The following is a 12,931-nucleotide window of genomic DNA, read 5'->3' as shown; positions in this document are numbered from 1 at the left end:
GGCGCAAGTGTCGCGATAAGTGGGCACGGGCGGAGCGGAGGGAGATCCGAGCGGCGGCGGCAAGTGGGCTGCGGCTGACTGAGGTGAGCGGTCCGGCTCGCGCGGGCGGCGGGGTCCTGGGGTCCCGGGGGTCCCGGGGGTGGCAAGGGCGGGGCCGAGGGCCCGGGCCGGGTGTGCCCGCCAGGGTGGGGCACAAAGACCCGGACCCCGTGCCTCCGGACCGCGCGCCTGCCCCGTCTCCCATGGGCGCGCTCTCCTCTCTGTGCTCTCCCCTCCTCTCCCCACTCCCCTGTCCCCACTCCCCACTTCGGGCTGTGCTGGGTACAACGGGCCCCTCGCCTGGGTCTCCGCAGCGGTCCCTTGTGCCGGGGCGGGCGGCCGAGGGGCGCGTGCTCGTGGCCCCAGCCCCGGGGTCCCGGTGCCCACCGTGGGGGTCCCCGTGCCCGCCGTGGGGGTCTCCGGGCTAGGGTGCCGGCGCGCCGAGGAAGGGGCCTGAGCTGGCGCCTGGTGGAGAAGTCGGGGCTGCAGGGGCTCTGGGCATCCTGGTGTCTCGCGCGGGCCCGCTCTCAGGAAGGGGGCGTGTGGGCCCGGTTTCCCCTCGGGGATGGCAGGGGTCGCCCTGGTCTCTTCTGGGCAATGGAGGAATTGGGCTGTGGAGCCTCCCTGCAGGCGGGCCTGCCTCTGCGGGGCTCGCAGCCTGGGGAGCTCAGGGCCCTGCTTGCAGCAGGCCAAGGTTCTTGTTGAATGGAAACGCAGAAACTGTGCAGCTGCAGGAGTTCTACCTTCTGGCTGTTAAACGCGCTTTGCTGTTCCCCTCGTTAGGGCTGGTGGGCTGGCCTGCTGTGAGACCATCGTCAGCACAGGTGTTAGGGGTGCAAAGTTCTTTGCTGCGGCTTGTCTTCAGCCTTCCAACGCCAGACAGACCCAAGTTCCCAGTCTCCGTTCTGAACTTTTTGAAGCTTCGGTTTCATCATCTTTAGAATCTGTGTAAAAAGACCTGATTCACCACCTTGTTAAGATTGAGCTTACAAGTGTAGTGCTGGTCAACCTGCGGCCGCATTCCCATTATCTAGCAGTGGAAGACTTGAGGGATATTGACCACGGTCCCCACAACTTTGCGAGTAGATTTCACTGTCATGAGTTGACAGATGAGGAAACTGAAGTTCAAGAAGTCTCGGTGCTCGGAAATGTCAGATACCTTTCTTTCCGGTACCTAGTTGAAAATAGTAGTAGTACTTATTAATGGCACTAGAAACAATGAAAATTAGCACAGCTGTGATGATCATCTTTACTGTCACTGTTGCATGCCTCGTTTCTGATTCCCAGAGGCCAGACGTTTTAAAAAATTAATTATTATTATTTTTTGAAACAGTGTCTTGCTCTGTTGTCCAGGCTGGAGTGCAGTGGTGCGATCTCAGCTCACTGCATGCAACCTCTGCCTCCTGGGTTCAAGCAATTCTCCTGTCCCAGCCTCCGGAGTAGCTGGGATTACAGGTGCATACCACCACATCCGGCTTTAGTAGAGAAAGGGTTTCAGCATGTTGGCCAGGCTGGTCTTGAACTCCTGACCTCGGGTCATCTGCCCGTCTTGGCCTCACAAATTGCTGGGATTACAGGCATGAGCCACAGTGCCTGGCCTTAATTAATTAATTAATATTTATTTATTTTGAGGCACAGTCTTACTCTGTTACCCACGCTGGAGTGCAGTGGTGCGGTCTCAGCTCACTGCAACTTCTACCTCCCAGGTTCAAGTGTTTCTTGTGCCACAGCCTCCTGAATAGCTGGGATTACAGGCGTGCACCACCACACCCGGCTAGTTTTTGTATTTTATTAGAGATGGGGTTTTGCCATGTTGGCCAATCTGGTCTTGAACTCCTGACCTCAAGTGATCTGCCTGCCTCCACCTCCCAAAGTGCTGGGATTACAGGCATGAGCCATCCCACCTGGGCAGGAGGCCAGACTTTTTTGTGAGTGCTCCTGGTAGTTACTTTCAGGCATCAGCTGACTGGATTCAGGAATTCCTAGAAACCTGGGAAAGCATCATTTTTGTTTTTGGGTGTACCTGTGAGGGTGTTTCCAGAGGTGATGAGCTTGGGAGTCTGAGTGGACCAGGTGCTGAAGATCCATCCCCCAGTGTTGGGGGCACCATCCAAGAGCCTGGGGCCTGGAGAGGACAAAAACAGAAAAGGTGAATCTGTCCATCTGCCTGCGGGAGCTGGGATACACCCTTCCTCTCCTCTCCTCTCCTCAACAGCAGCTCTCCAAGCTCACCGGCCTTTGGTCTCCAGGACTCGTTCCAGCAGCTCCTCGAACTGAGAATTACACCATCGGCCCCCCTGGCTCTGAGGCCTTCAGACTTGGACTGTGTCACACTGCCAGGCTTCTGGGGCTCCAGCTTGCAGACGGCCTGTTGTGGTACAGTCTCCCTAATTGTGTGAGTCCGTTTCCCTAATAACGCCGTTCTCGTGTGTCTGTCTCTGTCCTGTTGGCTCTGTCTCTCTGGAGAACCCTTTTACAGTGCTGTGGGAGGACGTGCCACCTGAGTGCTGAGCCCCGCCTCTTGGGCGCCAGCTGTCTGTGTGCAGCTGAGACAGTCGGTGGCTCGGTGGCGGGGATTTGGCGGCATGCTTTCTTGCTTCCATTTTTTGTCTGGTAAATTGGCAACATGGCTCCCAGTTGCCTTTGAAGAATGTGGTTACGGACTCTGGTGTATTATGGGCTCCAATGAGCGTTAGGGGAGTGGGGATGTCCAGAGGCCCCGCTGACTGCACAGCTGATGGCACATAGAAAGGCTGGCCCTGACCAGTCCTTTGTCTGTTCCCAGAAGGAAAGCAACCATGGAAGACCTGGGGGAAAACACCACGGTTTTATCCACCCTGAGATCTTTGAACAACTTCATCTCTCAGCGGGTGGAGGGAGGATCTGGACTGGATATCTCCACCTCGGCCCCAGGTTCTCTGCAGATGCAGTACCAGCAGAGCATGCAGGTGAGTGGCATGGGCCTGGGTGGGAGTCTTCTCTGGGGAGACCCCTGGGCCCAGGCAGGGCCTGTTCGAGTCTTCTGTAGTTGAGGTGGGTCAGTATTAGCTCAGCCTAGAGACCAGCTACTCATCTTTCAGGCCTCACTGTGGCAACTCCTCGTTTTGGGGCAGTAGCTGGAGGCTAGTTGGGGCCCTGAGCCATCCTGGCTTGAAGGCCTGCCTTGTTAGCACCCTGAGTGAACCTGGGAGGCGGAGCTTGCCGAGAGCTGAGATCATGCCACTGGACTCCAGCCTGGGCGACAGAGTGAGACCCTGTCTCAAAAAAAAAAAAAAAAAAAAAAGAATGCTGGCTGCTAGCTTGCTTACTGCCCTTTCTTGATAAGGACAGTTTTTTATTCTGAGATTAGGTCACATATATATGTGTGTGTATGTATATGATATGTATATGTAAATGCTCTTTTATGAAATTATGAAGGTAATAGATGGTTGTTATTTTTATCACTGGCAAAATTAGAAGTTGCCAACTCTGAATTGGTTGCGGCGGCTCACGCCTGGCATCCCAGCACTTTGGCAGCCTGAGGTGGGCGGATCACTTGAGGTCAGGAATTTGAGACCAGCCTGACCAACTTGGTGAAACCCCATCGCTACTAAAAATACAAAAATTAGGTGGGTGCGTACACCTGTCGTCCCACCTACTCGGGAGGCTGAGGCAGGAGAATCGCTTGAACCCAGGAGGCAGAGGTTGCAGTGAGCCGAGATCGCGCCACTGCCCTCCAGCCTGGATGGCAGAGTTGGCAACTCTGGTCTGAAATGCTGTAATTTCCTTGATGCAAATGTCTGGGACCTCTCGGCGTATCTGTCAAAGCTGTGGGATTCTAGAGTCTGTCTTGGACCTCAGAGGCCCCCAGTGCTCACCGTTAAGGGCTTCTCGGTGAGGGGATCAGTGATGGGGTGCGGTAGTCAGAGCGAGGTGGTGAGCAGAGTGATGGTGGCGAGCCCAGCCTTGGTCCCTGGCCCATGTCACGTCCTGTTCCTGGACTTCGCTGTGGTTCTTTCTCTCCCGCTGAGCCCCCGGCGTGGCAGAGAGGGCCTGGAGACTATGGTGGCGTGGCAGAGAGGGCCTGGAGACCATGGCAGGCCGGGGGAATGTGTGCTGTCTGGTTTATCACACATCTGTGTTGGTTTAATGCAAGGGCAAGCTTTCGGTTGCTTTCAGTTGTAGTTAGCTCCAGGCAGAGGTGGCACACGGATCAGGTGTGTCTGGGACTCCTGGTCCGTGCCGGTCGTGCCCCCTGCAGGTGGGGTGCCCACCCTCCTCAAGAGGCTCAGGTTTGACTGCAGACACAGAAGTGAGACCAGGAAGGCTGCTGAGTTTGAAGGGCAGTCTTAGGAATGCCCAAACAGCGGCAACCGGGAATCGAGACACGGTAACATAGTAATAAAGGAAGCGTGGGCTTGGGCCACCAGAGAACACAGGTGGGAGGACAGAGAAGCTTCCCTCCCGCTGTCCTGGGCATTCCTAGCCTTGGCATGCTTGGCATTTGGGTTGGGTAATTCTTTTTTTCTCAGGACTTTCTTGTGCATTGTGGGCTGTTTAACAACATCCCTGGCCTCTACCCCTGGATGCCAGCCAGCAGCACACACATATGACCACCCCCCTGTGACAGTCAGGTGTCTCCAGACAGTGCCAAATGTTCCCAGGGGCAAAACTGGCCCCTATTGGGAACCACCACTCTACTCTGGTGCTTATCAAACTTTCACGTGCATGTGAACGGCCTGAGAATGTGTTTAAAAAGAAGTTTCTTTTTTTCTTTTGGAGACAGGGTCTTACTCTGTCATCCAGGCTGGAGTGCAGTGGTACAATGTTGGCTCACTGCAGCCTCCGTCTCCTGGGTTCAAGCGATTCTCCCACCTCAGCCTCTGGAGTAGCTGAGATTACAGGTGCGTACCACTATGCCCGGCTAATTTTTGTAGTTTTGACTAGAGACAGGGTTTCACCATGTTGGTCAGGCTGGTCTCGAACTCCTGACCTCAAGTGATGTACCCACTTTGGTCCCCGAACTGCAGGGATTACAGGCGTGAGCCACCGCGTCCGGTCTAGATATTTTTTTTTTTTCCAAGGCAAACTCCTGCCCTGTCACCCAGGCTGGAGTGCAGTGGTGTGATCTTGGCTCACTGCAGCCTCCACCTTCTGGGTTCAAGCATTTCTCCTGCCTCAGCCTCCTGAGTAGCTGGGATTACAGGTGTGCACCACCACGCTGGCTAATTTTTGTATTTTTATTAGAGACGGGGTTTCCCCATGTTGGCCAGACTGATCTCGAACTCCTGACCTCAAGTGATCCACCCGACTTGGCCTCCTAAAGTACTGGGATTACAGGCGTGAGCCACTGCGCCCAACCTAAAGAGAAGATTCTGATTGAATAGGTCTGGGGTGTAGCCTGAGACTCTGCATTTGTTAAGTGCCGAGAGATGCTGCACTGCAAGGCTCTGGGCTATATGAAGAGTTGGTGACTCTGCCTTTTCCTGCAACTGAGCAGGTCGTACCCAAAGGCCGGCTCTGGAACTGTTTGGCAAGTCTTCTGGGGCTCTGTGAGGCTCAGCTCACCTGTAATCACTAGCCCTGTGTGGTAGGCAGACTTCTGAGAGGGCCCCCAGATTCCAGGCTCTAGTGCACACTCACCTTCCTGCTGCCTCCCAGGTTTCAGTCAATACTGACTAGGTATCATTGTGGGATTGTGCAGATGTAATTAAGGTCTCAGATCTGTTGACCTTGAGATAGGGAGATTACCTGGGTGGACTTGATCCACTCCCTGGGTGGACTTGATCTACTCACCAGAGCCCTTTAAGTCCAGACATCTGAGTCAGAGCAGTCAGAGACATGGCAGGAGCGGGATTTGACAAGGGAGATTGAATGTGGTTGATTTTGGAGATGGAGAGGTCCATGTGGCAAGGGATGTGGGCAGCTCCTAGGAGTTGATGGCCGTACTGGGCTGGCAGCCGGTCGGGAAGGAGACCTCATTCTCCATCCATGTGAGCTAGTGAGATGCTGAGCTCCACGAGAACATGTCTTGGTTGACTGCATTGATTTTTAGCCTGGGAGACCCTGTTCAGAGAACGCAGCCACCTACGTCAGGACTTCTGACCCACAGAGCCATTGGCTGGTAAATAAATGGGTGGCATTCGAGGCCACTGTGTTCACTAATATGCTTAATGTCATCTCAAAAGACGTCTTCCTCTTCCTAGGCCTTTTCACCTTCCCCTTGCCTGCCCGTCCCCTGTTCCCCAGCCTGGGGCCCGGTAGGTGGGGCACATCAAGACTTAGCGCAGGACCTGCAGGAATGGGTGCTCAGGGAGTGTGTCCGCTGCACGGAGTCACTCAACCTTGTTTGATGCAGTCACTGAGGGTTCTGTTTTTCTTCGGGTATGTCCCTCTCAGCTGGAGGAAAGAGCAGAGCAGATCCGTTCGAAATCCCATCTCATCCAAGTGGAGCGGGAGAAGATGCAGATGGAACTGAGTCACAAGAGGGCTCGAGTGGAGCTGGAGAGAGCGGCCAGCACCAGTGCCAGGAACTACGAGGTGGGTTCGTGTGGGGCGAGGGTCAGCCCAGCCAGCCACTGAAGCAAGGGGACTGTGCACTGTACCTGCCAGGTCGTAAGAAATCAGATCCCAGTACCTGGAAGCAAGAGGGCTGTGCATGGTACCTGCCAGGCCGTAGGAAATCAGAACCCAGCTGACTGGAAGTCTGACATGCCCTGTGTCACAGTTGCCAGGACATTCCTTCTGAGGCCACACATGCTGTGGGGCAGGTATTGGTTATGCTGGATGTCCTAGAGGAGAGTGGCATGAAATGGGAACACTTGCTGTGTGTGTTCAGTGAGGCTGCGGTGCTGGCACAGATTCCTTTGTTGGGTCTCCTGGTTTCCTCTTCCCTCTGGAAGAGTCGGAATGCAGATCTGACAGAAATGCTGAGTGGTGTAGGAGTGACAGGCTTAGGAGGTCACGGGGTGGCACAGGGTCTCGGGTCCATGCTGGGTCTTTGGGTTGGAGGGCCCTAGCAAAGGGTGCCGGCCTCAGTGGTGGCTATGTGTTGCTCCTGGCTCACCCAGGGCAGCAGGGAAAACACCCTGTCCTTGGGGATGGAATTAGGTTTCCACTGAGTGTGTGAATTCCCTCTGCTCTGATGAATAGCACTTTGCCAGGGTTTCAGTCAGTGCTGATCAGTTGTGGAAATGCTGCCAAGGTTCAGGCAGAGTATTGGGCGGAAAGTCTCCTTGGCCTCTGTGCCCTCTTTTGGCGGGTGGGTGTCTAGCCCCTCCCTGGCATCATGCGGTTTATTCACACACTCTCCTAGGCCCTAGAAAAATAGCTCACGTCTTCTGGGGTGTGATGCTGGTTGGATTCCTTGCCCCTGGCCTGCAGATCCTGGCTGTGGTACGTTGTGTGGGCTCAGTGAGCCTGAGGTGCCACAAGGTGGGGGCCACTGCCTCAGGGTTGGCTCCATTGCTGCTTTGAGAGCTGTTTTCCCTGAGAGGTGGGGCTTTTGCCCATGGCCTGGGTGGGTCCTAGGAGGGACAGTCCTGGAGGAATCGGTGGGAAGGGGAGGGAGAGGCCACAGGAATCTCCCTAACTATTGAGGTTCCCTTGTTAGGGGTGGAGAAGTGGCACCAGGTCATTAGTTTGGAGGCAGCGTGCTCATGGCATGGCTGTGGCTCTCAGGCAGGAGGAACGGAGTGTGCAGCTGTTGGAGCTCCTCTGGGCCGAGATTCCCTGAGGGCAGGGCCCACCTGACTCCGCCCAGGATCTCCATTATGTGGCGTAGCTTATGGCGTTTTATGGGTGCTCACAAATGTTGTATTGAGGGAGGGGCCATTGTAGGGTCTCCGGGGGCCCTTTCTTGGGGAAATCCAAGAATGCAGGTGAGTGAGCTTACACCTTGGGCTCCTTGCTGAGCTCCAGCCACCTTCTAGCGGGACTTTCCATCCTTGCCCACAGACACAGCTGCTCAGGACCCCAGGAACAGTTGGAACCAGTAGTTTTCCAATTGTTCCTTGGAGTTCCACCTGGAAATACCTATTAGGGGTTGAGACCTAAGTGTCTGAAGTCCAACGACCTGCTGGCTGCCCTGTGTGCACTAGGACTGGCAGTCCCAGGCCTGGTGCCCCATCTGGCTGTGATGGTGCTGGGTGGAGCCCCGCGCCAACCCCAGCTCCTGTTCTGCATCACAGAGGAGTCTCTTGGTTGTTGTGAAGCAGCCCTTGCAGCTCACAAGGGCTAGAGTCCCTCCGAGGTGCGGGTCAGCCTCTCTCAGAAGGCAACCACCTCTGTCACACCTCTCCTGGGTTTGGGCCGGACGAGGACAGCACAGGCTCATACTCCTCCCTGAGCTCCCAGAGTGCTTGGCGCTTCCCAAGGAAGGCAGGGCAAGGCAGGGTGCTGGGCTCTATCAGTACTCACCGCCTTCACCTCCTGGGACTCTGGTACCTGGCAGTGAACTTGCAGGGCCTGCGGGTCATTAGAATCAGGAGGTCTGAGCGTGCTTCTTGGTTATGTCCCATCCCAACCAGTGAGAGCCACGCAGCCTCCCCAAGGCCAGTCCTGTGGGGGTGGCTCTGGAGGTTTGTGTGATGGTGTGCATGTGTGGCAGATTTGAGCCCAGCGTAAACTGCTTCTGTCCGCAGCCTTCTGCCCACGCCACCTGTCTCTGCCCCCATCGTCTGCTCGCTGGGGGAGTGCCAGCTCATTTCAGTGCCGGCCAGAGTGAAGTTAGACAGGATTTGCTGCTGCTGTGAAAGCTCAGCTTTTCCCCAAGGTCAATGCTGAATTGTAGATTTCCCGTGCTCCCTCTCCCTGCAGAGGCAACTGCTGAGCAGACGGTGTGATGAATGTGTGTGTGATCTGTGCCAAGTGCCCGTCCTGGGAGCCCTGACCTCGCACAGTGCTCACCGTCATGGCGCCTCAGCAGGGGCGCCGGCGCTGGAGCTGGGTCCCAGGTCCCAGGTCCCAGGTCCCAGGTCCCAGGTCCCGTCCTGGTTCTGCTGCTGACTTGGCTGATGCGTCCTGCTCGCCTCTTTTTGGCTCCTCGGCCTGTTCTGAGAGAGGCGTGGGGGTGAGGGCTCCCCGCTGACCCTCCTGTGGGCGGCACGTGGCATCTGACTCTTGCTCTCTTGACAGCGCGAGGTCGACCGCAACCAGGAGCTCCTGACGCGCATCCGGCAGCTTCAGGAGCGGGAGGCTGGGGCGGAGGAGAAGATGCAGGAGCAGCTGGAGCGCAACAGGCAGTGTCAGCAGAACCTGGACGCTGCCAGCAAGAGGCTGCGTGAGAAAGAGGACAGCCTGGCCCAGGCCGGCGAGGTGAGCGGGGCCTCCGCTCCGCGGGGCCTGCCCTCCTAGCGCTGTTTTCCCGAGGAGAGGGAATGCATGCTGTTGTTCACCACTGCAGCACCGTGCCTGTGTTTTTAATTGTGCTTCCCACACGGGCAGCTGCGTTTTTTGCATAGTTGTAATCAGTAGAAGTATTAATTTTCCATTCTATAGTTTTCAATTAAAAAGTTGAGCACTTGGGCTGGGCGTGGTGGCTCATGCCTGTAATCCCAGCACTTTGGGAGGCCAAGGTGAGTGGATCACCTGAGGTCGGGAGTTGGAGACCAGCCTGGCCAACATGGCGAAACTCCGTCTCTACTAAAAACACAAAAATTAGCCGGGCGTGGTGGTGGGCGCCTGTAGTCCCAGCCACTCGGGAGGCTGAGGCAGGAGAATCACTTGCACCCGGGAGGTGGAGGTTGCAGTGAGCTAAGGTCGCGCCATTGCACTCCAGCCTGGGCAACACGGTGAGACTGTCTGAAAAAAAAAAAAAAAAGTTAAGCAGTTTTTTTGCCTTTATAATTATGAATTTTAAAGGCTGATGAATCCGTTTTTTGTCGTTTGTGGCCTTTAGTGTGTTTGCGTTCACTCGTGTATCTAATGCAGCAGGTAGCCCTTCCCTCAGCCCTCGCTTCTGTTGACTTTGGACAGACCTCTAGGACTGGGTTATAAGGTCCCCAGCGATGGCAGTCTCTGCAGCAGTTGTTCTCAGAGCCCCGGCTGAGGGCTCCAGCTTCCCTTCAGCCTTCCCTGTCGTGGATGGTGGTCTTTTCTGGAAATAGCTGTTGTTTTGTCAGGAGGCTTAAGTAGGCACGAATGGATTTGCATTTCTTTGACTATCTGCAAGGTCTACAGGCATCTGATGGTGTTGGAGAATTGCCTCTGAACTGGAGCCTGTGTGAACCACAGTCCTGGTGAAGGTTGCTTGCGTTTTAGAAACAGCCCGGATGTGGGCGCTGGTGGAAATTGGAATCTTCTGACCTCTCCTGTCCTTTTTCCGTGGCGATCAAGATCGCTGGTGCCAAGAGGAGACACGAAAATCTGCTGGCGTAGGGAGGGGGGTGGGGGTGGGGTGGGCAGGTGTCCCGCAGGTGTCCCGGAGGGGTCCAGAAACTGGCCCTGGGTCCTTTCTGTGGGTGGTGCTGGGGAAGTGTGTTGAGGTTGTTCCCCCATCTGCTTCTGGAGGGAACGTTGGCAGGAAAGGAGGTGTGATTGGCCTCCGAGAAGCTGCTCTTGCCTTGCCCGTGCTCTGGGTTCCAGTTCCTGTGTGCTGGGCTGTGCTGGAGGGGGGTCAGACCCTGTCCCCGCTGCCTGTGGGCACCTGCGGTTCCATGGGGGAGGGTGAGTCGTGCCCAGCACTCCATGAGGAGCAGAGGAGTGGGAGACTGGAGGAGCCGCAGGGTGGTGCCCAGTGGGGTGGGGCCCAGTGAGGGGGAGATCGTGCTGCTGCGGGTGCTCCTGCTTTGGCCTGTCACGTCTGAGCTAGGGTGGCAGCTCCTCAGGGTAAACCCTCGCTGCTCACTAGGCCTTGGCTGCCTTCTCCTGTCACAGGGCCCTGATTGTCAACCTCCTTACTCTGGAATTGTCTTATGCGCCTCTTCCTTGCCAACTGTCCGGCGTCCCCTACAACACGGGTGCGCCTGCGGGCAGGTGGGCTTGGCCCTGCATCCAGCCTGGTCCCGGCACCCGGTGTGTATTAATTGAGTTCAGAAGACCTCTGGGAGGATGTGTTTATTGGTAGTATGTTTTTAATACCTTCTTTTTTGACTCCCAGGTTGATGCTTCACCATTGGGTGAAGTAAACCGTACCCGTTGTGGGCGTTCGGGGAGCACGCCGCCCCCATGTGGGCCTTCCCAGAGCGTCGTGGGGTGGAAGGCGGTGATAGGCTTCAGCGGGCTGAGCTGGGCACGGGTTCTCAGGAACAGGGAAATAAGCACTGTGGCCTCCTTGTTTGTGGAGGGTGCCACCCAGCCAGGCCCACCCAGGTTGTTTGCTATGTGAGTTTGCCGTTGTCCTGCCCTGGGGGCATGGTCCCCAGAGCTGACATCACGCCCATGTGTTTCCGTGTGTTAACTTACAGTGATGCTTCTCAGGGTCTGTCCGGCTTCTCACATTGGCTCGACCCACGTGCTCTTTCTCTGAGGACACCTGGGGTTTTCTGAGCTTTTCCAGAGGGTTAGGGTCCTCAGAAGGTTGCCTGGTGGGGGTGGTCAGGATGAAGTGCGGCCATTCTGTCACGTGCGGGTTCCGTGCTGTTAGGCAGACCTGCTGTCCTGGAGGCTGCCAGAGGGGATGCTGGCTTTGCCTCCCCAGGGGCGCTCCTGCCTGTGCTATGCGCTCCCCTTCCAAGCGCACGGCCTCCCCAGCAGCTACCGCCTAGCCCCCAGCACAGCCTCCGTCTTTGTCCTGTTGGCTGGCCAGTGCTTTGCTGTTGTTCGAGGGTGATGTCATCAGCAAACAGCCGGCATAGTAGCATTGGGGTGGCTGGGGAGGGACGACAGGAGCCACGATTGGAGGGAAGACCAAAATGATGGTGTGGCGGGTATGTGGGTGCCTGGTGGGACTTTGGGAGCATGTGGCACTGGCACAGAGACTGCCAGGTGCCAGGCCTGAGAGTCCGGGCCCATCTTGGCTGGTGAGGACTTTTGCTTCTGAAGCCGCCTTGCCAAGCCTCCTTTCCAGGGGCACTGGCTGGGGCCTGGGTCTCCTCAGTCAGCTCCTGCATGGCTCGTGGCAGGCTCTGGGCTGTGCTGCTCTGCAGCGCCAGGAGGAGGGTGGGCCTTGCGTGTGAGTGCCTGCCTGGACCCGCATCCTCCAGAAGGAGGTGACTCTGCCCCCTGGCCCTCTGCTCCTCTGCTCCCCTTGCCCCCTGCTCCTCTGCTCCCCTTGCCCCCCTCGCCTGCTTGCCGTCTGTCCCCCTACCCCTCTGCCCCTCTGCCTGATGCCCCTCTGCCCCCCTATTCCTCTGCCCCCCTATTCCTCTGCCCCTCTGCCTCCTGCTTGGTTGTGGCATGTGGGTGGTGCCTCTCTGCTCTTCTCACCTCCATGTGCTCCTTCCACACGTGGGCTCTACTCACTGAGTGGCTCTCTGGCCCCCTCTGCTTTTAGACCATCAATGCCCTGAAGGGGAGGATCTCAGAACTGCAGTGGAGCGTGATGGACCAGGAGATGCGGGTGAAGCGCCTGGAGTCGGAGAAGCAGGAGCTGCAGGAGCAGCTGGACTTGCAGCACAAGTGGGCGGGGCCAGGGTGTGGGGTTGGGGGTCGGGTCACCTGGGGGGGCGTGCACCCCACCTCTCTCTTGGTGGCTGGGTGGGTTGTGGATGCACTCCCAGGTGCTGTCCTAATTCACAGACAGTCAAGAGGGGCAGACGCTGAGGCCTCTGGAGCCAGGACCATGAGCCCAGAAAGTGTCCTGATGTTCCTGGAGCAAAATGGGGGCAGCAACTTCCTTCCCCGTCCTTCTTAGAGAGGGCTCCTGCAGAGCTAGATTTTACTTTATTTTTTGTGACAAGGTCTCACTCTGTCATCCAGCCTGGAGTGCAGTGGCACCCAGAGTAACTGGGACTGCAGGCATGTGCAGTATACC

General features: G+C 56.7%; 1 protein-coding gene across 6 annotated transcripts in view; it reads left to right on the top strand.

Annotated features, from left to right (window-relative positions):
• Window positions 1-9: 9 nt before the first annotated feature.
• Window positions 10-12,931, top strand: part of MAD1L1 (mitotic arrest deficient 1 like 1) — a 412,602-nt gene continuing 399,680 nt past the window's right edge. For 2 of the 6 annotated variants that reach the window (XM_030932977.1, XM_030932974.1), the window contains exons 1-6: window positions 27-83; window positions 2,255-2,434; window positions 2,825-2,987; window positions 6,418-6,558; window positions 9,154-9,333; window positions 12,452-12,576. In XM_030932977.1, coding sequence (XP_030788837.1) covers window positions 2,838-2,987; window positions 6,418-6,558; window positions 9,154-9,333; window positions 12,452-12,576 — 596 coding nt within the window. In that variant the 5' untranslated portion in view covers window positions 27-83; window positions 2,255-2,434; window positions 2,825-2,837. Of the gene's footprint in view, window positions 84-2,254; window positions 2,435-2,824; window positions 2,988-6,417; window positions 6,559-9,153; window positions 9,334-12,451; window positions 12,577-12,931 lie in introns of all 6 variants that reach the window. The other 4 variants (XM_030932978.1, XM_010366657.2, XM_030932975.1 and 1 more) reach the window with 4 other exon arrangements.

This window comes from Rhinopithecus roxellana, chromosome 6, assembly GCF_007565055.1.
Source record: "Rhinopithecus roxellana isolate Shanxi Qingling chromosome 6, ASM756505v1, whole genome shotgun sequence".
Classification (NCBI taxonomy): Eukaryota; Metazoa; Chordata; class Mammalia; order Primates; family Cercopithecidae; genus Rhinopithecus; species Rhinopithecus roxellana.
This window is presented reverse-complemented; position numbering and strand designations above follow the sequence as displayed.